General features: G+C 53.5%; 1 protein-coding gene and 2 long non-coding RNA genes across 5 annotated transcripts in view; 2 read left to right on the top strand and 1 right to left on the bottom strand.

The window, feature by feature from the left end:
* LOC147599313 (uncharacterized) overlaps positions 1-27,134 on the top strand; it is a 151,434-nt gene that overhangs the window by 58,930 nt on the left and 65,370 nt on the right. The gene's annotated exons all lie outside the window — the stretch shown is intronic.
* Positions 220-3,144, top strand: LOC147599318 (uncharacterized). Of its 3 annotated transcripts, none has more exons than XR_015259742.1 (4): positions 220-276; positions 548-649; positions 1,766-1,855; positions 2,856-2,955. It is a non-coding gene; the product is annotated as an uncharacterized LOC147599318 (long non-coding RNA). The 3 variants fall into 3 exon arrangements; XR_015259743.1 differs by lacking the exon at positions 220-276 and adding an exon at positions 343-446 and having other exon boundaries at positions 2,856-3,144; XR_015259744.1 differs by lacking the exon at positions 220-276 and adding an exon at positions 343-421 and having other exon boundaries at positions 2,856-3,144.
* LOC147599319 (protein NDRG2-like) lies at positions 19,117-24,878 on the bottom strand. Its single transcript, XM_086756650.1, has 9 exons — positions 24,770-24,878; positions 24,601-24,721; positions 23,074-23,136; positions 22,894-22,954; positions 21,736-21,822; positions 20,925-20,981; positions 20,352-20,446; positions 19,279-19,324; positions 19,117-19,184 (listed from the first exon to the last, which is right to left on the bottom strand). The coding sequence occupies exons 1-9, from the start codon at positions 24,792-24,794 to the stop codon at positions 19,125-19,127; spliced, it is 615 nt and encodes a 204-aa protein (XP_086612776.1). The 5' UTR covers positions 24,795-24,878; the 3' UTR covers positions 19,117-19,124.

Below are 27,134 nucleotides of genomic sequence, written 5' to 3' on the forward strand. Positions count from 1 at the left end.
TGCAGGTGGTGTTTGGGGGTGTTTGGGACTTACCGTTGTATTAAAGATATGCTAGGCTAGCTTCTAACAAATGCGTATTATAATATATCTAGGGTCCCACTCCCTCTAAGGACAAATAGATTTCGTATAAAACTTAACCTATGTGACTACAGTTCTACAGTTAGCAAGAATCACCTCATACTGATATTTAATTTTCAACATTTATGTCATGTAACAGAGCGCTTACTGCCTGTGGAGAGGAGCTGCTGCAGCTGAAGCTGGAGAGGCCACAGAAAGGTAAAGAAGAAGAAGAAACCAAAGGCCAGCCAGCCAGCAGCTGCCTCCCGCTGCAGGCCAGAGAGAGCCTAGCCTGCCTCTCCGGGTGAGGAAGGATCCCTCTTTGTACTCTTCAGCAGGCCAGACCGCCAGTGCGCACTGCACAGTCTGTACGTGGAACCTGAAGCACGGTACGGCCACATAGCGCGCGAGCGAGCGAGCGTGGGTGGGTGGCTACGTGTCTAGGAAGCTTTTTGTCTAAGAGCTGTAGGACACCCACGTATTCTCTTAGGTGGAGGACAGCCAAGTGGTCGGAGTTACAGAAGAGGAGAGAAGCAGAAAGCAGCATCTGACCTGTCAGATTCTCCCAGCAGTGCCGGGAGTGAGAGCTGTGGTGAGTCCCCGGCCCCTGGGGCTCTGCCTCCTCTCTTGTGCGTCCCTGTCCTTCCCTGCCGCTCCCGTGACCCCTACCTTTCCCAAGCTGCTGTGATTTGTTGTTGTTGTTATTGTTTCCTTCTACCTCTCCTCTTCTGTCTGTTCTTGTATGCTCTTCCCCCTTTCTCTCTCCCTTTAAATCTCTTGTTCTACCGCTTCCTTTTGTTTTGTATCCCTGCACTTTTGTTCTGCTCCCTTTCCTTCCTTTGTTTGTCCTCTGTCTCTGTCCTGCGGCCCATTGCTGTTTTTGCCTTTTCCATCTCTTTGTCCTGATCTGCATCCGTCTTCTCCCCCCAACTAATTTCTCCAGCCTGTTTTCTGGCCTGCTTTTCTTTGCGCCTCTGCATGCCTGCCCTGTGCCTCTGCCTTTCTATCTCTCTCTTTCTTTTCTTATCTTTCTTTCTCTATCTCTTTGTCTTGCGTACTGTCACTGTTTTTTTTTTTCTGTTCTGTATCTCACTGTCTGTGACCTCCTCTGTGCCCCTGGATGTGTTTGCAGCCCCTGGGTGCAGAGCTGATGGCTGAGGACAGGCACAGGGAAGGGGGTGATGTGCTGTGGGGCTTTGGCAAGGGCCCCTGCTCCTGATGGGCTCCAGCTGGGGCTGGAGGTGGGGCAGCCCCAGATGGGTCCAGTGAGGCTGAGGGTGGCCCTGGCCCTGGCCCTGGCCCTGCTGTATGAGGGGCCTCCAGCTGTAAAGGGGGCCGCCTGGGCATGGCTGCTGGAGGGGACTGAGGAGTGAATCACAGGCAGGTGCCTCCAGCAAGGAGTGGCTGGTCCATCTGAGCCCTCCCTGACAGAGCAGACACCAGGACGCAGTGCCAGGAGCTCCGTGCCTCTGTCGGCCACGTGTGCGAGCCACCACGTTCTGCTACATTTGTCATTCAGCCCTGTCCAGAACGTAGCTGTGGTAGAAGTTAGATAGCATGCATGGTCTTGCTAGAAATGAAGCCTGGAGCATTTGTTTTCTTGTAGGAAGCTAAAGCAGGTGGTTTTTGATAATGTTGTCATTGCATGTAATGACATACTTTTCTAGTTAGCTTGGTATGACACCTATTTTTTCTACCTACACCCCAGAAAAAGTAAGTTGAGCTTTGCGTCTCTCAGCATCTGAAGCACCACGAGCGGCAGTTGCAGCGTCGGACTTCTTGGCAATGAGTGGAGCCGGTGAGCAGAGCACTGCGGCGCTTTTGAGGAGGAGAGTGCCATAGAAGAGATTGGTGGTAAGTGGTGTGATGTTGAAGGGCGGTGCTGTTTGGTAGGTTTTATTTTTGGGTTTTTTTTTTTTGCAGATGGTGATGAGGAGCTGGGTGAGGAAGCGCCATCTTAGTTAGCATGGGGTTGTTCTTTTGAGGATGTAATCTGATTTCTGGCCATTTGAGAGCTAAGTTGAGGGACCACAGCCGAGGAGGGAACAAGGTTGAAAACTGCAGGGAGGGTGTAGTAAATTGATGGGAGGAAGAGGGCTCCCTGGGAACAGTCTCTCTCGGGAAGGTGAAGGGGGAGACGTTACTGGTCAGTGTACGCTGGGCAAGAGTGTTGCAGCCTGGGGCGGTCTGCCTTTTATGCAGTCTCTAGGCTGGATAACGTTTGTGGGCCTGTAGAGGCGCTGGCAAGGGCCGGCGAGGAGCAGCACGAGCTTTCAGTGCTGGCACTTTTGGTGTGGCAGCAATCGTCTGACGTTCGTTATTTTGAGGCCTTTTTTCCGGTGGGTGGCCGTGCGGAGTTGACAGTGAAAGCGGGAGCACTGGCGTCCAGGAAATCCCAGAGCCCTCCTCTGCTCGGAGGCAGTTCACGAGGACAGAAGTGTTGCTGTGCTCCTTAACAAACAAATATTCAACTTGGCACATAGAGGGTGAGGAGATCTCGGCTGTACTTAGGGTTGAGAAAATGTATGTAGGCATCTGTGTCTGTCCCCTGCCTGTATGTAGGACAGCGGTTCGAGTGAAACTAAAGCTGCCAATGAGTCAAAAAAAGGCCCGGGTGTCTGAAAAATGCAAAAGCTTTAAAGGCCGGTATCAGCAGCTGTACCAAAGGTGCTGCAAGATACTCTGTCCTTCACGTGGTTTTAGTCCTGAGAAACCTCGCCCCAAAAGGAAGAGTTAGATTCCTGCCTAGCTTCAAACTAAGGGGTTTTTCCCTCTCTCTGCTGAATGTCTGCTGCCAGCGTTTCACCGTGGTCGCCCTTTCCTTGGCCGTGAAAGTACGAGATGGATGGAAAGGAGCCGCAGCGGTCTGCAAGTACAAGGTACGTCTGCGATGCGTGACTGCATTTTTCCTAAGGGACTTGCCGCATGGATTTTAGAGTGAATGTTAAGAATGTGGTGATTTTCCTTCTGTAGTCTTTTAACTAAATATTCAGACACAGGAAAAATCAAATGAGGTGTGGTCTGGAGCATAGTCTGGCCATGGGAAAAAAAATATTCTGGACAAGGAAAAAAAAAAAAGCCACTCAATTTGGGGATAGTTGGTGTGACCCAGTGGGAGACGGAGGGGTTCTCACTGGGGATTACGCAGTGTGGGTCCATTGTCGGGTGTGGGTCATCTCGTGCAGGTTATGCCGGGTGAGTTACGTGCTGTGGATTGTCCTGCGTGGACTCCCTGCTATAGGTCATCCTTACGCACCTTTCTTCCCGCACGTACCCCTTGTCCTTGCGTGTCCGTCTCTCCCTCGTATCCGTCCCCACTGTCCCGCTCTGTGTTTCTCAGCCCTCCTGACGCGTGGATCAAACTCTACAACTCGGAGAGAGTTATAAAGCAGGCATGTTTAGTTGGCACCGGGTGCGTGGGGGATTGCTTCTCCAAAAGCACGCACACTGACAGCACATTTTACCAAAAATGTATCCGGTGCAGGTACACACATTCCTAGGATTGCACAATACAGACATACATGTGCATAAGCGAGGCGGGGTTATTAAAAAACCACTTGCGTTAGCATTTCAGATCTGTCTCTGGTGGTCGTTTACTTCTTCAGGGGTCTGATCTTCCTCTAGATGAACTTCAGTCATTCACCCATGCTCTCCTTTCACTTGGGGATTTCAGCAGTTTCTGAACGACTCCTGTTATCATGTCCTTTGCTTGACATATTAGTCCTTGACTGAATACCAGTTTCTTGACAAGTACCAGTCCCTGATAAGCTTAAGTGAGTTTCAAGGCAAAGAGGATTGTTAGGCATTGTCTAGCAGACAGTCTCCTAAATCAAGCAGTATGCAGACAGTCAGTCTTCTAAATCAAGCAATATTTAGCAGACCGTTAATTCCCTGTATCACTTGCAAATGCTTTTCACTAAAACACCCCCCCACCGTGTGAGGTTTTCCTCCCTTGTGAGTTTTTTTTCCCCTGTGTTTTGCCCGTTGCGTGCCCTGCACTCTTGTTTTGTGTCCCTGTTCGACGCCCCCCTTTTTGGCGCTGCCTCCCCATGACCCCTCTGTCTCGGGATCCTGGGGGCGCTGCCTGTGTTCCCCAACTTGCCCAGTGCCCCCCACCCCCAACGTGAGTTGCCACGTAAGGCGCGCACGGTTTTGGTGGGACTACCCCCCTGTGCTGCCCAGCGCTGAATAAACATACCTACTTTACAATCTTACAGATTGTGGAGTCCGTTTTCCGCACGTCAGTTTGGCGAGCCAGCCAGGAGGATCTCTGCTTGGCTGCGGGATCGACTGCGGAGCGGACGCCCCTAGGCGCGCCCCGAGCACTTTCCTCGGAGGAGCCTCCGCTGCCAGCCGCTCACCGCAGGAGCAGACAACGACCTCCTGAAGCCGCGGACCAAACGGTATGTTTAATGGTAGGGGCCTGTAAGTCGTACGCGTGGCTGGGGCAGCTGGTAAATCGCGCAGAGACGTCTGGCGTGCAGCATAGTCCCCGTTGGTTGGGTACCCAGGTTAGTTTGGAGCATCAAAGGGGACTCGCTGACCGATAGAGCGGCCGCTAGCGATCTTGGGGGTAGATCGAGCGAGTCCGAGGTAACCGCTGCATCCCATTGCTGGGAGCCAGGATGGACCTGCTGATGATCGGTACATGAGAAGCAGGAGAAGGGTAAGCGGGCCTCTTTAACCCGGATTTGGAGATAGTTTAACATCAGTAGGTGAGTTTGTTCTTGCAACCATTTTGCAGCTGCTTTAAAAGGCTGGTATGAATGAGGGATCCCTGTGCTGTATGGTTAAGAGAGTGTGGTTGAGTGATTGATTGTAAGTGTGGTGTGGAGGAGTGAAATAGTTAGTCTAAATTTGAATCATTCCTTGAGACCCTCTCACAGAGGAAATATAAAATGGGCAACACTCAAGGGGGAATATTAAGGAAAAGCCCCCTGGGCTGCATACTCGCCCACTGGAAAGATATTGCCGGGGGTGGAGGTACGGAAAGTAAAAAGACTCTTATTAAATATTGCAATCAGTGGTGGCCATTGTATAAGTTAGAGGGTGAAGTCAAGTGGCCGTTCAATGGAACGTTGGATTACAATACTGTGTTGCAGCTTATGTTGTTTCTTAGAAGAGAAGGGAAATGGGACGAGGTGTCGTATGCAGATATGTTTTTTACCCTACGAAATCACCCAGAGTGGCAAAGGGACTGTGGGATGATATCCCCGCAGGACCCTATGGTACTCGCACTCGAACGGGAGAACAAGGGGGGTGGGGGCAGGTTAAAAAGGTGCTGTTCATCATGCAGCATTGGGCAGAGGTGTACGAAAGCAGATAAAGTACGCCAGGTTCCAGAACAAGATTTAAGTGATTTGTTTAAACCTCCCCCCCGATCACAGGACCAGGACGCAGACTCGGAAGGGACATCGAATCCCCCTGATAGCCCTGTATCTTCCCGTACTAGACAGAAATCTGCTCCGACAATCTTACAAGCACCCCTCCGGGAGGCGGTGGGGCCGGATGGCGGAACAATGTTAATTAAAGTACCCTTCTCCACCGCTGACTTGGGAGAGTGGAGAAAAATTGCTAAAGATTACAGAAGCGATCCGGTAAGTGTGGCTAAACATTTCCAGTTCATTGTAAAACAACATAATCCGGACTGGAAAGACATACAGCTGCTATTAGAATACATGACTGAAACGGAGAAGCAGTTGATTTTAAAAACGGCAGGAAATCTAGCCGAGGATTATTATAAAGTTACCGGGGGAGATGTTAAGGAACACTTCCCCCTCCAGGACCCGAAATGGGAGGTAAACAGGTCAGTACATATGGAAAGATTGCAGGAATATCAGGAGTGGATTTCGAAGGGGATGGAACGGGCAATCCCTAAGACTATAAATTGGTCAGCCTTATATGCAATTAAACAAGGTCCTTCCGAGTCTCCATCTGAATTCCCGGATCGACTGAGGGATGTGATGCGTCGTAGCACGCCGCTGGACCCGGGGTCTGAGGTAGGGATACAGCAACTAGTTTCTCTGCTCTGTTCCTGGGTCAGTCTACGGGGGACATAAGACGAAAGCTTCAAAAGTTGCTTTTTCCTGCGGAAAGCAGGAATTTAGAGATCTTGCTGGATGAGGCTTGGAGAGTGTTCAGTAATAGAGAAGAAGGGTATCGGCAGGGACAAAGAAGGTTGGTGGCTGTCGTTCGGGGAGATGGGGAGTGGAGAGGTAGGCGAAATCAGCCTCGGTTGGGGTTGGAAAAGGATCAGTGTGCAATGTGCAAGGGCTTTGGCCACTGGAAAAAGGAATGCCCAAGGAACAAGAAAGAAGGCCGGAGGATCCCGGCGAATGTGAGGATAGCTCATGTGATAGAAGACTGACGGGAACCTGGGGAGTCTACCCTAGCGGATCCACTGGTTATAATTAAGCTAGGGGAAAAACAACAACAAGTAGAATTCTTAGTAGATACAGGGGCAACATATTCGGTTCTGAATCAAGCTTTGATGCCCCTGGGAAATGATTATGTCATGGTAAAAGGAGCGACTGGCCAAAGTGAAAAGGCATATTTTTGTAAGCCTCTAAAATACAAATTGGGAAAACAATGGGGTATCCACAAATTTTTATATATGCCCAACTCCCCGAAAGCACTTTTGGGGAGAGATCTATTGGAACAATTGGGAGCAAAAATTATATTTGAAAAAGGAGAAATTACTCTGGAGGTAAAAGATCAGCAATATATTCAGATATTGAGTCTCACCTTAACCAGTCTCCCCTCAGAAGGAAAAATTAATGAGGAAATCCTAAACCAAGTGTACCCGGGGGTATGGGCTACTGATGTACCTGGAAGGGCGAAAAGTGCTCCACCTGTTGAAGTTAAGGTTAAGGAAGGCCGACGACCGGTAAGAATTAAACAATATCCCCTAAAGAAGGAAGACAGAGAAGGAATCCGGCCGGTGATAGAAAAATTTCTACAGTTAGGACTATTAAAGGAGTGTGAGTCAGAATTCAATACCCCTATATTACCTGTTCGGAAACCCGATGGGTCATATAGGGTGGTCCAAGACTTACGGGCGGTGAATAAGATAACTGAGGACCTCTACCCAGTAGTGGCTAATCCATATACCCTGCTGACTGTGTTGACACCTGAACTAATTTGGTTTACTGTTTTAGATTTGAAGGATGCTTTCTTTTGCCTCCCTCTCCATGAAGCCAGTCAAAAATTGTTTGCGTTCGAATGGGAAAACCCTAAAAGTGGTCGGAAGACCCAGCTCACTTGGACGGCGTTGCCACAAGGATTTAAAAATAGTCCTACCATTTTTGGGAATCAGCTTGCAAAAGACTTAGAATCCTGGGAAACCCCATCTGGGGAAGGAAAATTGTTGCAGTATGTAGATGATATCCTGATTGCCACGAAAACAGAGGAAGACTGTATGGCATGGACGGTGAGTCTGTTGAATTTCTTGGGACTCCAGGGATACCGTGTCTCCAAGAAGAAAGCCCAGGTAATGCAACGTAAAGTGAATTATTTGGGCTATGAAATTAGTGCGGGGCAGAGAACTTTGGGACAGGCCCGCAAAGAGGCAATATGCCAGACTCAGAGACCTCAGACAGTAAAGGAGTTACGGACTTTTCTGGGAATGACCGGGTGGTGCCGATTGTGGATCTATAATTATGGACTGCTTGTTAAACCACTGTATGCTCTGACAGCTACTGAGCAGAAGCACCTTGAGTGGAACAAAGAGACCGAACGAGCCTTTGAGCTACTGAAAAAGGCGTTGATGTCGGCCCCGGCCTTAGGACTCCCAGATGTGAGTAAGCCGTTTCTTCTTTTCTCCCATGAGAAACAGGGTATTGCCCTGGGAATATTAGCACAAGATCTGGGTCCATATCGACGGGCAGTTGCCTATCTCTCTAAGCAGTGAGACGCCACTGCAAAGGGTTGGCCTGGATGCCTACGGGCGGTTGCAGCTGTGATACTGAACATACAGGAAGCCCGAAAGTTTACCCTGGGCCAGAAAATGACTGTTTTGGTGTCTCATACAGTATCAGCAGTACTGGAAGCAAAGGGTGGGCACTGGCTCTCTCCACAAAGGTTCCTGAGATATCAAGCTGTATTAGTAGAACAGGACGATGTGGAAATCGTGGTCACTAACATTGTCAACCCAGCTTCTTTTCTCGGTGGGAACACAGGAGAACCAGTGCACCATGACTGTTTGGAAACCATCGAAGCAACATATGCAAGCCGCCCAGACCTGAAGGATAGCCCCATGGAAAATGGGGAAAACTGGTTCACAGACGGGAGCAGTTATGTCTTAAATGGCAATCGACACGCGGGATATGCCATCACTACCAGCCAGCAGGTAATAGAGTCAGGGCCTTTGCCCATGAACACCTCCGCACAGAAGGCAGAAATAATTGCCCTAACCCGAGCCCTGGAGTTGGCCCAGGGCAAAACTGTGAACATTGACACGGACTCAAAATATGCCTTCGGAGTTGTGCACGCACATGGAGCAATCTGGAAAGAAAGAGGACTATTGAACTCCCAGGGAAAAAATATCAAACATGCAGAAGAAATTTTGAAGCTACTAGAAGCTGTCCAGCTCCCTGAGAAAGTGGCAATTATGCATATTAAGGCACAGCAGAGAGTGAGCTCCGATTTGGAGAAAGGGAATGAACTGGCGGACAGAGAGGCAAAACAAGCGGCCAAAATGAAGGTGAGAATAGAAGGGGCTCTAATTCCTGATAGGCAAATCTCTCTAGAAGGTAAGCCAGAATATACCAAGGAAGATCAGAAACTTATCACAGACTTGGAAGGGTCATATAATGAAGAGGGGTGGGCTTATACCCCACAGGGAAGACTAATTATTCCCTCTTGTTTACTGTGGCACTTGATAACGGGAGGAACATAGAAAAAGGCATTGGGGAACAGAGGCTCTGTATAAACATTTGATAAGGGAAATCGTGGCTAGAAACTTATATACCACAGTGAGACAGGTGACTCAACAGTGTGACCTTTGCCTCCAGACTAATCCAAAAAATACTCCCAAACTAGAAATGGGCCAGATTGGGAAGGGCAATGGGCCTGGACAACAATGGCAGGTTGATTTTACAGAGCTTCCAAGGAAAGGGGGGTATCGCTATTTGCTGGTATTAACTGATACCTTTTCAGGTTGGCCAGAAGCGTTCCCAACTAGGACAGCCAAGGCTCGGGAGGTAACTAAAGTGTTGGTACAAGAGAGAATACCACGTTTTGGGGTTCCAGCAACCATATCCTCAGACAGAGGACCACATTTTGTCTCAAAAATAGTGCAACAAATCAGCCACCATTTAGGTATAGATTGGCAACTTCATACCCCGTATCGCCCTCAGTCGAGTGGCCAAGTAGAGAAAATGAATCACTTAATCAAGCAGCAAATTGTGAAATTGGGACAAGAAGCAAACTTAACGTGGCCTCAGTCACTCCCTTTAGCCCTTCTGCGTATACGAACGAGACCAAGGGCAAAGGAAGGACTGAGTCCCTTTGAAATTTTGTATGGACGACCCTATGGAATACAGAGGGGAATGTCTACGCAAGCTGGGGATGAAATTATGACTTCCTACACGGTGGCATTGGGCAAACAGCTCAATAAAATTGGAAAGCATGTAATTGGGACCCGGGGAAGAGGTCTAGATGAACCTGTGCATGATATACAACCTGGAGATGATGTATATGTAAAGTCTCTTGCAGAAAAAACCTTGGAACCACAGTGGGAAGGACCATACCAGGTACTCCTCACCTCCTTTACAGCAATCAAGATCAGAGAGCAGAATGCCTGGATACACCACACTAGGGTAAAAAAGGCACCACAAAAACTCTGGACTTCTGAAGTTCAGGGACCCCTAAAGCTTAAACTGAGAAGGTAGAATGTGGATTAAGGTTTGTGTAATCCTGGTAAATCTACAAACGATGAACATAGCTGGCAGTAAAAGAATTTACTAATTTTCTAGAAAAGGGGGGACTGAGAGAAGGAGTTAAAGAAATCTTAATAGATATGGCATTGATTAATTATTGCTGTGCATCCTAAGGAATCAAGTTGATAAATAGTGCTTAATGTTTTGTTAACTACTTGCTTAATAATTTGCTAACCATTGTGCAAACTATTTGAAGCAGAAAGTCTTGCAATTCTTCACGAAAGACAGTTCCCGGTAAGGACTAGGGGGGTCGCTTCAAGAACCAGCTAAAACCGACCCTGCAGCTTGAATGAAAGCCAAGGGATAACTGAGTTTGCGCAGGAACAAAAGGTTACTAGCGGTGACGAAGAGGAGTCACCTGCCTTCATCCCCACGACCCCCGACGACCACCAGCAGGAGGCACTGCGCAAGCCCAGACAGGAGGAGTTTATGAAAATGACCCCTTGGGACTAATTTTAATACGAAGCGGGGATAGGTCATGCATATGTCTAGGCGTATTGTGAAACTTGATGTATATGTAACATTTGGTTGTGTAAATTTAAAGTGAGTTGCCACGTAAGGCGCGCACGGTTTTGGTGGGACTACCCCCCTGTGCTGCCCAGCGCTGAATAAGCATACCTACTTTACAATCTTACAGATTGTGGAGTCCGTTTTCCGCACGTCAGGAGGAACCGGCCGTGGCTCGTCCGGCTGAACACCCAGGAGCGGAGCGGTGGGGGGCTGCTGCCACCTGGTGACGGAAAGCGGGAACTGCAGCTCGGGAGTCGCGCATGCGCAGTGCTCTGCCCTTCTCCCGGCAGGCACTGTGTTCGGCCTTCGGACTGCGCATGCGGCCGGGAGCAGCATGGCGGTGTGCGGCCGGCGGGTCCCGGCGACGGTGACGGGTGAGTACCGAGGGCACCCGTGAGGTGAGCGAGCCCCTTTCGTGGCTGCAGCGCTGTCTCCTGCCCGCCCGGGGAGCCTCAAGCCGCCCGCTCGGAGCCGAGCCGGGCGAGGGCAGCCCCGGGGAGTGACCCGAGAGCAGAGAGAAGGGAAGAGGGGCAGGAGGGGGCCCCCCCTCCCGGGCGGAGACGCCGGGCACCTCCCCAGCTCGCCAGAGCTCCCCCCGAGCCTCCCCCGGCCCCGTGCAGCTGCCCGCCGCTCCGGCGCGTCCCCTGAAGCCTGTCCCGTAGCACCGGGCCACGGCCTGCCCTGAAGGCTGCGAGGGGGGACCTCAGTGTATCTGGAGAATCCCCTGCGGCAGCAGGCGCTCCGGCCAGGGGCCGCGTGCGGTAATAACGGTCGCTGCTTCTTCTTTCCCTCTCCCAGAGGCCGTGGCTGTCCGTTCCTCCCTTGGGAACGCTGTTGACTGCACTCGCCTCAGGCTTGTGTGGGCTGTCTCTGCCCGGCCGCGCTCTCCTGGCGGTGCGGGAGCGAAAATGAACGGATGGAGCTGTTACCGAAATCCGGAATAAAACTCCTTAACAGCAACGAGAAGTTAAGAAGCAGGCACTTCTTTATTGCAGCGCTGGGCGCACGGGGGATCGCTCCACCTAGCGTGCGCACCCATTTGATCAACAGCACGGGTTAAATACACATTAATTATACATATTCATTAAATTCCAAGAAATAATATGCATAAACATAAATTTTCTGAGAAACCATTACATCATTTCCCTACCCACTCGCGCATGCCCAGTCTTTTGAGTCGAGGGTCTTTTGGTGGTCTTGGTGGTCGTCAAAACGCCCCCTCCTCGAATTCGCTGGTCAAACTCCTCCTTGAAATCTCCATATCTGGTCTTGAGAACAGGTCGCGGTGCTGCTTGATTTTCCTGGCTCCAAAGTGATGGCTCAGGGCCTATTTCTGCAGGTGGGGTTTGGGGGTGTTTGGGACTTACCATTGTATTAAAGATATGCTAGGCTAGCTTCTAACAAATGCGTATTATAAGATCTCTAGGGTCCCACTCCCTCTAAGGACAAATAGATTTCGTATAAAACTTAACCTATGTGACTACAGTTCTACAGTTAGCAAGAATCACCTCATACTGATATTTAATTTTCAACATTTATGTCATGTAACATTTCCCCCCTTTGAGACTTATTTAATTTTTTTCAATAAGTCTCATTTACTTATAACTAATCTCCATAATCAGTAAACCAAAAAGTATTATTAGCATTACTACTAAAATTCCTTTGATAGATTTCATTATTTTTGATATGATTTTGTCTAATTCATTAAAAATGAGAGACTGTTAACTTTAAATGACATATTTCTTTAGAAATCCATTGTTTCTGTTTTGGAGGCTGTGCTTCTTGACTCTCAAATAATGAATCCAAGAATCAATATCTTCAAATTTAGGGGCTGTATATATTGCTAGAAGCACCTGATATGGTTCTTTCCATTCTTATTGAAGAGTTTCTGATTCCCAAATTTTCAGGTACACGTAATCTCCTGGTTAAAATGATGAACCGGGGAATCTAAAGAAAGAGGCTCTGTGGCAGTTCCATATCCATATCAGAGTTCTTCCAAGGGATATCAAATACAATTCCGTTTCATTATCCCCAGTAGCAGTCACATTTTGAACAAGGGTTAGAGTCTGATAAGATTTTCCATACATTAACATATGGACTAATTTTAGTCCTAGATCTGGATTGAATCTTGATTCTCGGAAGTGCTTAAGGAAGAGCATGAGGCCATTTTAAAGATATTTTCTGACAAATTTTACTTGTCTATTAGATTGTGGCCTTCAAGGAGTGTGTAAATTCAATTTGATTCCCAGAATTTTCCTCAATATTTGAATAATTTCAGACACAAAATGAGGACCTCTATTTGATTATATTCTTTTGGGGATTCCAAACCATGATATTATTTCTTTTAACATATTTTTAGCCACTTCTCTTGCCTATTGGTGCGACAGGAAAAGAAAATCTTTTGGCCATATTTACTAATACCAATAGATATCTATATCCATTTTGTTGTGGCAATTCTGAAAAAATCAATCTGCCAATAATTTTCAGGCAAGTTTCCCATATATATGGTTCCTGGGGGTGGTTATTTAATATTTCTCGGGTTATTCTTTAAACAAGTTTCACACTTTTTGTTACTGATTTTATTAGCTTTATCATCCTAACACTAATCACCTGTCTTCTTAAATCACTGATCATTGCCTCTGTTTCCCAATGAATTTTTCTATGCTTTTAGCTTTGATTGTGGTGAGACCACAACTTGATTTTTAGGACTAATGATCATTTTTCATATTTATTTGAATTGATTTAGCTAATTCCAAATCAACCTTACTGTAATTTGGGGTTTGTTGTTCAAATTTCACTTCTTTAACTAGTATTATTGTCATGATGCCTTTTTCTGCTCTCTTCTTTGCCTTTTTATTGACTAATTTATTTCCAATATTCACTGGGAAATTCCCAAATTGGTGGGCTTTGCAGTGCATTATTGCAACTTCTTTGGGTTTCTGCACCACTTGGAGCAATTGCAGAATTTCTTCTTGGTGTTTCATGGATGTTCCTTGTGCTGTCAGCATTCCTCTTTCTTTCCATGTGGCTCCATGGGCATGTACTACTCCAAAAGCATACTTTAAATCAGTCCATATATTCACTTTTTATGTTCTGTCCATTTTAGGGCTTTTATGAGGGCTAGTTATCAATTCCGCCTTTTGTGCTGAGGTGTTCACTGAGAGCGGCTTTGCATCAATAACAGAGTTTGTTATTGTTATTGTATATCCAGCCAATCTTCTTCCATTTCTCACGAGGCTGCTTCCATCAGTACATATCTCGAATTCTGGGTCAGGTATGTTCACTCTTCTGTTACTTCTGCTGGAATAAACTTGTTTGATGGTCTGTAGACAGTCATGACTTAGAACTTCTTCTTCTATTGAACTTAAAAAGATGGCAGGATTTATTGTTGTAGTTGTTTTTGATTTGACATCATCTTGTTCCAACAGGACAATTTGATGTTTGAGCATCCTGCTTGGGGATAACCAGTGTCCTCCTTTCTGTTCCAGAACAGAAAGTACCATATGCGGTACATAAGCTGTTCTTGGGTGTCCCGTTGTCAGCTTACAAGCTTCTTAAGTCAGGAGGACAGTTGCTGCTACAGCCCATAGACAACCTGGTCATCCTTAGCTAACATTGTCCAATTGTTTGGAGAAATAACCAACCGGTCTTCTTCATTCTCCATTTTTCTGAGAAAGCATTCTTCTGAGGGCCGAATGTTGTCTTTCATGAACAAACAGTTCAAAGGGTTTGGTTAAATCGGGCAACCCTAGAGCAGGAGTGAACATCAGAGCTACCTTTACATTCTGGAATGCCTTTCGAGCTTCAGGTTCTCACACAAGGGGTCCCTCCTTCAATTCCTTTAATCCACAGGTGACACCAGCCAGCCATTCCCAGAAACGTTTGCAGCTCCTTAGCTCCTTTTGGCTCCGGCATTTGGCAAATTGCCTCTTTTCTCTCATTTCCCAGTTGTCTTTGTCCCTGTGTGATTTCAAATCCCAAATACATGACAGTCTCTTTTCCAATCTGTGCTTTCTTCTTGGAAAATCTGTTATCACTTTGGCCCAAGAAATTTAGCAGGTTAGTAGTCAAGTTGAAATATTCTTCTCTGGTTTCTGTGGCTATTAAAATATCATCTACATATTGCAACACCAGTCTTTCAGGATAAATTATTTTGCATGTTTCTAATTCCTTAGCCAATTGATTTCCAAAGATCATTGGGCTATTTTTAAATCCTTGAGGTAGCACTGCCCAGGTGAGCTGAGTCTTCTGCCCAGTTGTGGGATTTTGCAGTTCAAAGGCAAAATATGCCTGACTATTTTTGTCAAGAAGAATACAGAAAAAGGCATCCTATAAGTTCAATACAGTGAACCACTTGTGATTTTCTTTTAAAGCTGTCAACAAGGATACAGGTTTGCCACTAAGGGGTGAATATCTTGAACTATTAAATTTATTGCTATTAAAATCTTGTACTAACCTATATTCCTCACTTTCTGGCTTTTTCACAGGTAAAATGGGAGTATTGAATTCTGATTCACATTCGACTAATAGTCGATATTTTTTTAAAAAATTTTCAATCATTTTCTCAAGGCCTCTTCTAGCTTCTAATTTTAAAGGGTACTGTTTTTGTCTTACCAGTTTGGTGCTCTCCTTTAGAAAAATCTTTACCGGTTCTGCTGCTTTTGAATGTCCGGGAACTTCGCCAGCCCACACCAAAGGGTTACTGCATTGTCCACTTCTTGAGGGATTTCATATGGCTCTGAAGTTGTCTGCAACATAAAAATTCTTGCCTCTCTGGCTTTTGATTAGGGTATATTTAATTGAATGTCACAGTTTTAAAAATTAATTTGTGCTTTCAATTTGCTCAATAAATCTCTCCCCAATAAGGCAACAGGACACTCTGGTATATATAAAAATTGGCCAGTTCCCCATTTTTACCCACCTTAAAGTTAAGGATTGAATGAAAAATTTATTTTCAGCTTTCCCTGTGGCACCAATTTTGTCTACATGCTTTTTACTCAATTTTCTTCTACCAGTACTTAAAATGAATAGCTCCAGTATCAAAATAGAAAATCCATGGTTTGGGTCCCCAGCTGGATTGTAACCAGGGGTTCTGCTGGGGAATTCTCCCCCAGTCCTCTTTGCACCTCTGACACAGGCATCTGCTGTGCTGCCAGTTTTTTGTTTCTTTTTCAGAATAAGGACACGCATTTTTCCAGTGCCACCATGCTTCACACTTTGCACACTGATATTCCCAATCTCTCTCCTATTGCAGTTATTTTATCCATTCCTCTACCACACCCCGACCTCATCCCCGGTTTGTTCCCCTACTGCTTGTCGAAGTGGTAGGGGGGGCAAGGCTTGAGCCGCTCCTTGTTCTATCTGGTCTTGTCAGCTTCCAGTTCTCCCTGCAATAGGACTGAAACCCTCATAATTCAACTGTCCCACTCTACAGCTCCCACCGGGGGTTCGGTGTTCTGGCCCCTTTTTCTACTGTTTCATTTGTTAAACCTGCATCAACACTTCAGACCACACATAAAGATAATACAGAAATTTAACACATGAATTCTATGTTTTCCTCTTCAGTTCCACATTTTAAACATCACTTTCTATACTACAAGCCAGGATCTTTTCAACCTTTTTCCTTTTTTTTTTTTTTTTTTTTTTTTTTTATGCCAAAACCATCGGATCCTTGGGGACGTATCTGCAATCTTTCTGCCACTTGGGATGATTTCCCAAAGTAAAGAACAAATCAACATCGGGGACCACATCTCACTTTCCTTCCCTTCTACAAGATAACATCAACTGTAAAATATTGGATCAATTTTTTTTCTAGTTACTGGGTCTCCCCTTATATCCTCCCAATGTTTAAGAACACATCCCAGTGGAGACTTCATTAATATTTCCCCTACCATTGAGGTAGACATAGAAGATATGTGTTTTCCCATATTTTACAAAGGAGTTTTTGGTACCAAAAAGACAATAACACTGTTCTACAAACAAAGTCAATCCCGTCACCAAGAAAAGTTTAAAACCCCAAATGCAATACTGTATATCATTCAAGTCCCTACACTGCAACACATGCATACAGACTTAAAAACAAAACAAAACAAAACAAAACAAAACGCACTGAAGCAACAATTAGCAGCTTGTAAATCACTTCTAAAACACCCTGGGCCCCTTTCCAAGCTATGTACAAATCTTACCAATACTCCCCATACTCTTACTCTTAAACAATTTAGACTAAATGGCAAATACCAGATAAATGCAAATGACAGTTGTCCCAAATACAAAAACCAAACAAATGCAAATGACAGTTGTCCCAAATACAAAAACCAAACAAATGCAAATGACAATTGTCCCAAATACAAAAACCAAACAAATGCAAATGACAAAATGGCGCCGTGCCCCCCAAAATGCGCTCTCACCCCAAAGTGGTCTCCTGCCCCCCAACTTGCGGGGGGGGGGGTCGCCGAGCTCCCGCGCATGCGCGCACAGCTGGACCGTGAGGGGCGGGAGACCGGCGCGGAGCCGGTTGGGGGGGGGCGTGGGCGCATGCGCGCTGAGGGGCGGCGGGCGCGCCGGTGGCGGAGAGAAGGCAGGAAGCAGGAAGCAGGAAGCGGCAGCGCCGCGGCGTTTTTATTGGCGGGGAGAGCGGCGGGGGCGAGGCCCGGCTCCGGTACCGGCACCGCGGGGCGGGGGGCTCCCGGGGGGTTTGGGGTCCGGGGTGGGGGGGGACGGGGGATTTTGGGGGGGGGTCCCAAACCGTTCTAGGGGGATCCGGGGGGGGGGGGGTTGGGGGTCCGGGATGGGGGGGTCGGGGGTATGGGGGGGGGGGGCTTGGGGGGGCGGAGTCCCAAAGGGTTTGGGGGGGGTCAGAGGGGTTCTTGGGGGGAGGGTGGGGGGTTTGGGGTCCGGGGTGGGGGGGCTTTGAGAGGGTGTGGGGGGGTCCCAAACCGTTCTAGGGGGATCGGGGGGGGGGGTTGGGGGTCCCGGGATGGGGGGGGGGGGGTTGGGGGTCCCGGGATGGGGGGGTCGGGGGTATGGGGGGGGGGGGCTTGGGGGGCGGAGTCCCAAAGGGTTTGGGGGGGGGTCAGAGGGGTTCTTGGGGGGAGGGTGGGGGGTTTGGGGTCCGGGGTGGGGGATTTTGGGGGGGTGGGGTGGCTTTGAGAGGGTGGGGGGGGGTCCCAAACCGTTCTAGGGTGATCCCGGGGGGCAGTTGGGGGTCCCGGGGGGGGGGAATTTGGGGAGGGGGCCTCAAACCATTTCGGGGCATGCCGGGGGGGGTGCTTAGGGGGTCTAGGGGTCCTGGGTGCGGGATTTTAGGGGGGGTCCCGGATGGGGGGTGGGGGGGGATTTGGGGGGATGGAGCGCGGTCCCGGGGGGGGTCCCTCAGGGGGCGGGGGGCGCCCCGCCCCCCCCCAGGCTGCCGCGGGACAGGCTGCGGCCCCGCCCCCCGTCCCCCGAGGCCGCGCTGGAGAGCGAGGCGGTGCGGGAGCGCGACAGCCGCGTCATGGCCGCCGCCGCCACTGCGGGGAGGGGGGGGCCCAGGGCCGCGCCCCGCCCCTCCCCTCCCCGGCCACGCCCACCCCCCTCCCTCCCACCCCGGGCCACGCCTCCCCCGGGCGCCAGGTGGTGCCCCGGGCCACGCCCCCTCCTCCCCCGGGCCACGCCCCCTCCTCCCCCCCGGCCCACGCCCCCTCCTCCCCCCGGCCCACGCCCCCTCCTCCCCCCGGCCCACGCCCCCTCCTCCCCCCGGGCCACGCCCCCTCCTCCCGGGCCACGCCCCCTCCTCCCCCGGGCCACGCCCCCTCCTCCCCCGGGCCACGCCCCCTCCACCCCCCCGGGCCACGCCCCCTCCTCCACCCCCGGGCCACGCCCCCCTCCTCCCCCCGGGCCACGCCCCCTCCTCCCCCCCGGGCCACGCCCCCTCCTCCCCCCGGGCCACGCCCCCTCCTCCCCCGGGCCACGCCCCCTCCCCAGGCCACGCCCCCGCCTCCCGGAACTGCATTTAATTGCCCTGGGTGGAGGGGGGAGGTGATGTTAATTAGAACTGAGGAGCGTTAATTAAGCCTCAGGTCAATTAATTCCTGCCTCGCAGCAGCTAATTACTCCCCCAGGTCCAGGTTAATTAATAGCACCGCTAATTACCCCCCCCCGGTGTAATTAACTCCCCCGCCTCAGCTGAGTTTTCCCCTTCCAGCACGCAAACGAGCCCCCCACCCCGGCGGTAATTAATTATGCAGAGCGGCTTAATTACCCGCCCCGAGCGCTAATTACCCCCCCAGGAGTGTTAATTAGCGGTGGCTCGTTAGACGGTACTCACGGTAGCCCATGCCCTGCAGGAAGTACTTGAAGGCCTCGGTGAGCTTGGCCGGCTGCGCGGGTGGGGCCGTGACCTCCGACCCCTCCCCGGTGACCTCTGACCCCCGGCTGACCTCTGACCTCGCGACCCCGGTAAGGCCCGGTCCCCCTCCCCCCTCAGCAGTCCTCTGACCCCCCGTGACCTCTGACCCTCTGTGACCCCATGACCTCTGACCCCATGACCTCTGACCCTGTGTGACCCCATGGGGGGGTGTCATGTGACCTCAGAGGAGGCCCGGTGACGTCACAGGAGGCCCAGTGACATCACCAGTGACGTCACTCACAATGGCGTCCTTGTGGGGGGAGTTGTCGCCCACCACCAGCAGCACCGGGCAGCTGGGAGGGCAAAGGTCAGGGGTCGCGGGGGGGTCACGTGGGGTCACGTGGGGTCACGGGGGTCACGTGGGGTCAGGGGTCAGGGGTCACTCACCGCAGGCTGTTGGCCCCCGCTGCGCTGCAGGCCCAGGTCCCCGCGGCTGCAAGGGGGGTGTCCCAGTTCATCCTAGTGCCTCCCAGTTTGATCCCAGTTCCCCCCTATTTTCTCCCCAGTTCCCTCCCAGTTCTCTCCCAGTCCCTCCCAGTTCCCTTCCAGTTCCCCTCAGCTCAATCCCAGTTGCTCCCAGTCCCTCCCAGCCCCCGGTACCCCCCCCAGCTCCATCCCAGTTCAATCCCAATTCCTCCCAGTTTGATCCCAGTTTCCCCAGTACCCTCCCACTCCATCCCAGTCTGATCCCAGTGCCCCCAAATCCCATCCCAGACCCCCCCCAGTCCCCTCCCAGTCCCTCCCAGCGCCCCCAGTTCCATCCCAGTCCCCCCCGGTTCAATCCCAGTTCAATCCCAGTGCTCCTAGCCCAATTGCAGTCCCTCCCAGCCCCCCAGTTCCATCCCAGTCCCCCCCGGTTCAATCCCAGTTCAGTCCCAGTCCTCCTAGCCCAGTCCCAGTCCCTCCCAGTTCCCTCCCAATCCCCCCCGGTTCAATCCCAGTTCAATCCCAGTCCTCCTAGCCCAATCCCAGTCCCCCCCCAGTCCCCCCCCAGTCCCCCCCAGTCCCCCCCCAGTCCCACCAGTCCCCCCAGTTCCATCCCAGTCCCCCCCCGGTTCAATCCCAGTGCTCCTAGCCCAGTCCCAGTCCCCCCCCAGTTCCCTCCCAGTCCCCCCCGGTTCAATCCCAGTTCAATCCCAGTTCGATCCCAGTCCTCCTAGCCCAATCCCAGCCCCTCCCAGCCCCCCCAGTTCCCTCCCAGTCCGCCCCGGTTCAATCCCAGTTCAGTCCCAGTCCCCCCCCAGTCCCTCCCAGTCCCTCCCAGTCCCTCCCAGTCCTCCAAGTCCCCTCCCAGTCCCTCCCAGTCCCCCGCAGTCCCCTCCCAATCCCCACCAGTCCCCCCAGTTCCATTCCAGCCCCTCCCAGTTCCCTCCCAGTTCAATCCCAGCTCGATCCCAGTGCTCCGAGGGCAGTCCCAGTGCCCCGCAGCCCCGCCGCAGCGCCCCCAGTTTGCCCAGTACCTCTTGTACATGGCCCAGAGCAGGGGGGCGTTGGGCGCCGCCCCCAGCCGCCGCCGGGCCTGCTGCACCGGGGGAGGGGCGGCCGCCAGCTCCTCCTGCGGCCTGCGCGTCACAGCCCCGCCCCCACCCCGCCCCTGCCCCGCCCCTGTGTCTCAGCCCCGCCCCCACCCCGCCCCCGTGTCTCAGCCCCGCCCCCACCCCGCCCCTGCCCCGCCCCCACCCCGCCTCCGTGTCTCAGCCCCGCCCCTGTCCCGCCCCCGTGTCACAGCCCCGCCCCCGCCCCGCCCCCACCCTGTGACCCACAAGTGACCCTCCCCCAACCCTTAACTGAGCTCCCTGACCCATAAGTGCCCCCCCCGACCCACAAGTGGCCCTTGGGGCCTCCAGGTGGACTCTGGGCCCCCCAAGTGCCCCCCACAGGCCCCCCGAGTTGCCCCCAGGCCCCCCAAGTGCCCCTTGAGGGCCCCCAAAACTGACCCCCAGGACCCACAAGTGGCCCTCCCCAGACCCCCAAGCGCCCCCCGGACCCACAAGTGGCCCCCCACGGGACCCCCAAGTGCCCCCCCGCCCGACCTGCGTGAAGAGGTGCGCCAGGATGAGCTTGCTGCTGGAGGACGTCAGGCCCGACAGCTGGGGGGGCACCCGTGGGACCCACGGCGACCCACGGCGACCCACCGCGACCCACCGGCACCCACAGACACCGTAGGGACCCACCGCGACCCACAGCGACCCACAGCGACCCACAGACACCGTAGCGACCCACAGCGACCCACAGCGACCCACAGACACTGTAGGGACCCACAGCGACCCACGGCGACCCACGGCGACCCACAGACACCGTAGCGACCCACAGTGACCCACAGTGACCCACAGCGACCCACAGCGACCCACAGACACCACAGCGACCCACAGCGACCCACAGACACCGTAGGGACCCACCGTGACCCACAGCGACCCACGGCGACCCACAGACACCGTAGGGACCCACAGCGACCCACAGCGACCGTAGGGACCCACCGCGACCCACAGCGACCCACAGACACCGTAGGGACCCACAGCGACCCACAGCGACCCACAGACACCGTAGGGACCCACAGCGACCCACAGCTACCATAGGGACCCACAGCGACCCACAGCCGCCCACCAACACCGTAGGGACCCGCAGCGACCCACAGCCACCCACAGACACCGTAGGGACCCACAGTGACCCATGGCCGCCCACCGCCACCCACAGCGACCCATAGGGACCCACAGTGAGCCACACGCGACCCCAAGCGACCCACAGCACCACGTGGTGTGAGCAGCAGGGAACCCCCCCAAACCCCGCCCCCTTCTGCCCCACCCCTCTCCCCATTGGCCCTCCCCACCCGCTGGCCCCGCCCACCTTGTGCGCCACCCAATCCACCCAGCCCTTGGCGCGGGGGTTGATGTTGATCAGCACCAGCCCCTCCACCGCCTCGGGGTGCAGCAGCTGTGGGGCGGGGCCAGACCCATAGCGCCCCACGGCCACACCCTCCCACCCCATAGCGACCCCCCAGCCCCATAGCGACCCCCAGCCCCACAGCCACGCCCCCCGAGAGCCCCCAGCGACCCACAAGTGCCAAACCAAGAGACCCCACTAACCTCCTCCAGCCCCATAGCGCCCCACGGCCACGCCCCCCCCAGCCCCATAGCGACCCCCCAGCCCCATAGCGACTCCCCAGCCCCATAGCGACGCCCCCCTGCCCCATAGTGACCCCCCAGCCCCACAGCCGAGCCCCCAACCCCCCAGCGACCCACAAGTGCCCAGAGACCCCACTAACCTTCTCCAGCCCCATAGCGCCCCACGGCCACGCCCCCCCGCCCCATAGCGACCCCCCAGCCCCATAGCGAACCCCCTGCCCCATAGCGATGCCCCCCGACAGCCCACAACCCCCTAGCGACCCACAAGTGCCCAACCAAGAGACCCCACTAACTTCCTCCAGCCCCATAGCGCCCCATGGCCATGCCCCCCTGCCCCATAGCGACCCCCCCTGCCCCATAGCGACCCCCCAGCCCCACAGCCACGCCCCCCGAGAGCCCCCAGCGACCCTCAAGTACCCAACCAAGAGACCCCACTAACCTCCTCCAGCCCCATAGCGCCCCACGGGCCATGCCCCCCCAGCCCCATAGCGACCCCCCCAGCCCCATAGCGACCCCCCAGCCCCATAGCCGAGCCCCCAACCCCCCAGCGACCCACAAGTGCCCAGAGACCCCACTAACCTCCTCCAGCCCCATAGCGCCCCACGGCCATGCCCCCCAGCCCCATAGCGACCCCCCAGCCCCATAGCGAGCCCCCAGCCCCACAGCCACGCCCCCCTGCCCCATAGCGACCCCCCGCCCCATAGCGAGCCCCCCAGCCCCACAGCCACGCCCCCCAGCCCCATAGCGACCCCCCCAGCCCCATAGCGACCCCCCCCAGCCCCACAGAACCTCCCCCGAGATTCCCGCAGCCCTGCATTCCCCCCAAATCTGCCCCCCGCCCTGCCCCACGCCCCGCCCCACGCCCCGCCCCACATCTCACCCCAAATTTAGCCAGGACGAAGGCGCCGGCGCCCACCCCGATGCCCACGACGCTGGCGATGCTGGGGGGGTGGGCGGGGTCAGGCCGGTGCTGACCCTGCCCCCCCCGTCCCGTCCCGCTACGGGTCAGGGGCCCCCTCCCCGCCCCACAGCGCCGTGGGGCGCCCCCCCGCCCACTCACTTGAGGTGCCGGAGGACGCAGGGGACAATTTCGGCCAGTTGCTCCAGGGAGGGGTACTGGTACCTGCAGGGGAGGGGCGGGGGGCGGGGGGGGAGAGGGGCGACAGGGGGAGGGGCAAGGGGTCAATCGGGGGTCGAGGTGGGGGGAGGGCGGGGCGAGGGGACCAATGAGGTGAAGCGATGGCGGTTGGCGGGGGGGGAGGGGTGTGTAGGGTGACGCTGCGATGTGATGGCGGTCGAGGTGGGGGGACTGGGGGGCGGGGGGTCAACTGGGGGCGGGGAGGGGTGGGGGGTCAACAGAGAGACGACAGGGTCAATTGGGGGTTAATGGGGGCAACTGGGGGTTAGTGGGGGGCAACTGGGGGTTAATGGGGGTCAGTGGGGTCAACTGGGGGTTAATGGGGGCAACTGGGGGTTAGTGGGGGGCAACTGGGGGTTAATGGGGGTCAGTGGGGTCAACTGGGGGTTAATGGAGGCAACTGGGGGTTAATGGGGGTCAACTGGGGGTTAGTGGGGGGCAACTGGGGGTTAATGGGGGTCAGTGGGGTCAACGGGGGGTTAATGGGGGTCAACTGGGGGTTAATGGGGGTCAACGGGGGGCTTATGGGGGCAACTGGGGGTTAATGGGGGTCAACTGGGGGTCAATGGGGGCAACTGGGGGTTGATGGGGGTCAACAGGGGATCACCTGGGGGTTAATGGGGGCAACTGGGGGTTAATGGGGGTCAGTGGGGTCAACTGGGGGTTAATGGGGGTCAACTGGGGGTTAATGGGGGTCAACAGGGGGTCAACTGGGGTTTAATGGGGGTCAACTGGGGGTTAGTGGGGGTCAACGGGGGGTCAACTGGGGTTTAATGGGGGTCAACTGGGGGTTAATGGGGGCAACTGGGGGTTAATGGGGGTCAGTGGGGTCAACGGGGGGTCAATGGGGGTCAACAAGGGGTTAATGGGGGCAACTGGGGGTTAATGGGGGCAACTGGGGGTTAATGGGGGTCAGTGGGGTCAACGGGGGGTTAATGGGGGTCAACTGGGTGTTAATGGGGGTCAACGGGGGTTAATGGGGGCAACTGGGGGTTAATGGGGTCAACGGGGGGTTAATGGGGGCAACTGGGGGTTAATGGGGGTCAGTGGGGTCAACGGGGGGTTAATGGGGGTCAATGGGGGTCAACTGGGGGTTAATGGGGGCAACTGGGGGTTAATGGGGGTCAGTGGGGTCAAGTGGGGGTTAATGGGGGCAACTGGGGGGTTAATGGGGGTCACTGGGATCAACTGGGGGGGTCCGTGGGGTCAACTGGGGGGGCAGTGGGGTCAACCGGGTCGTCAGAGGGGTCAACGCAGTCAACTGGGAGTCACTGGGGTCAACTGGGGGGGCAGTGGGGTCAACAGGGGGGTCAGTGGGGTCAACCTGGGGGTCACTGGGGTCAACTGGGGGGGCAGTGGGGTCAACTGGGGGGGCAGTGGGGTCAACGCAGTCAACTGGGAGTCACTGGGGTCAACTGGGGGGAGCGGAAGAGGGGAGTGCAGACGCACCCCGGGGGGTAGGGCGGGGCGCCCACCTCCATGCCGGGGGGGTCGAGGTGGACGAGCAGGGAGTGGCTGGCGACCTCCCGCATCTCGGGGTGGGCGAAGAGCGGGGCGAAGCACGAGGCGTCTGCGGGGGAGGGGCGCGGCGGGAGAGGGGGAAGGGGGCGGGACTCACGCGTGTGGCCCACGTCCGGCAGCATCAGCAGGGCGGGGCGACCAGGGCGGGGCGCGCCCTCCAGCGCCACGTGAACAGGCCCCAACGGCGTCTCCAACACCGCCCCCTGCTGGCCGGGAGGACCGGACACCGGAACGGGGAGTGGTCGCCGCCACACCCCCCACAGGTTCGCCCCCAAAATCTCACGATTTCCCCCAAGATTCCCACCTTTTGCCTGCCAAATCCCGCATTTTTGCCCCAAATTACCCCATTTCGCACCAAAATCCCCCATTTTGCCCCAAAATCTAACGATTCCCCCCAAATTCCCCCATTTTGCCCCCCAAATCCCGCATTTTTGCCCCAAATTCCCGCATTTCACACCAAAATCCCACATTTTGCCCCCAAAATCCCGGGATTTCACCCCAAATTCCCACATTTTGCCCCCAAAATCCCCCATTCTTGCCCAAAATTCCCGCATTTCGCACCAAAATCCCACATTTTGCCCCCAAAATCCCGTGATTTCCCTCAAATTCCCACAATTTGCCCCCCAAATCCCGCATTTTTGCCCAAATTCCCGCATTTCACACCAAAAGCCCACATTGTTGCCCCAAAATCCTGGAATTTCCCCCCAAATTCCCACATTTTGCCCCACAAATCCCCCATTTTTCCCCCAAATTCCCGCATTCCGCACCAAAATCCCACATTTTGCTCCCAAAATCCTGTGATTTCCCCAAATTCCCCCATTTTGCCCCCCAAATCCCGCATTTTTGCCCCAAATTCCCGCATTTTTGCACCAAATTCCCACATTTTGCCCCAAATTCCCACATTTCACCCCAAAATCCCACATTTTGCCCCCCAAATCCTGCGATTTCCCCCAAATTCCCCCATTTTCCCCAAAAATCCCGCATTTTTGCCCCAAATCCCCCATTTTTGCCCCAAATTCCCCCATTTCGCACCAAAATCCCACATTTTGCCCCAAATTCCCCCATTTCGCACCAAAATCCCACATTTTGCCCCCAAAATCCAGCATTTTACACCAAAATCCCACATTTTGCCCCCAAAATCCCCCATTTTTCCCCCAAATTCCCCCATTTTGCCCCCCAAATCCCGCATTTTTGCCCCAAATTCCCGCATTTTTGCCCCAAATTCCCAAATTTTACACCAAAATTCCCACATTTTGCCCCAAATTCCCACATTTCACACCAAAAGCCCACATTTTGCCCCCAAAATCCCACAATTTCCCCCCAAATTCCCGCATTTTGCCCCCAAAATCTCACATTTTTGCCCCAAATTCCCGCATTTTACACCAAAATCGCACATTTTGCCCCCAAATTCCCGCATTTTTGCCCCAAATTCCCCCATTTCGCACCAAAATTCCCACATTTTGCCCCCAAAATCCAGCATTTTACACCAAAATCCCACATTTTGCCCCCAAAATCCCCCATTTTTGCCCCAAATTCCCCCATTTCGCACCAAAATCCCACATTTTGCCCCCCAAGTCCCACATTTTTGCCCCAAATTCCCACATTTCACACCAAAATCCCACATTTTGCCCCCAAATCCCCCATTTTTTCCCCAAATTCCCGCATTTCGCACCAAAATCCCACATTTTGCTCCCAAAATGCTGTGATTTCCCCAAATTCCCCCATTTTGCCCCCCAAATCCTGCATTTTTGCCCCAAAATCCCGCATTTTTGCCCAAAATTCCCCCATTTCACACCAAAATCGCACATTTTGCCCCCGAATCCCGGGATTTCACCCCAAATTCCCACATTTTGCCCCCAGAATCCCCCATTTTTGCCCCAAATTCCCCCATTTCGCACCAAAATCCCACATTGTTGCCCCAAAATCCCGTGATTTCCCCCCAAATTCCCCCGTTTTGCCCGCAAATGCCGCATTTTTGCCCGAAATTCCCACATTTCACACCAAAATCCCACATTTTGCCCCCAAAATCCCGGGATTTCACCCCAAATTCCCACAGTTTGCCCCCAAAATCCCGCATTTTTGCCCCCAAAATCCCACAATTTCCCCCCAAATTCCCGCATTTTGCCCCCAAATTCCCGCATTTTTGCCCCAAATTCCCCCATTTCGCACCAAAATTCCCACATTTTGCCCCCAAAATCCAGCATTTTACACCAAATTCCCCCATTTTGCCCCAAATTCCCCCATTTCGCACCAAAATCCCACATTTTGCCCCCAAAAGCCCGTGATTTCCCCCAAATTCCCCCGTTTCGCCCCCCAAATCCCGCATTTTTGCCCCAAATTCCCGCATTTCACACCAAAAGCCCACATTTTGCCCCAAAATCCAGGAATTTCCCCCCAAATTCCCCCATTTTGCCCCCCAAATCCCCCATTCTTGCCCCAAATTCCCGCATTTCGCACCAAAA

The sequence above is a fragment of the Chlamydotis macqueenii genome, chromosome 11 (assembly GCF_036417535.1).
Source record: "Chlamydotis macqueenii isolate bChlMac1 chromosome 11, bChlMac1.mat, whole genome shotgun sequence".
Classification (NCBI taxonomy): Eukaryota; Metazoa; Chordata; class Aves; order Otidiformes; family Otididae; genus Chlamydotis; species Chlamydotis macqueenii.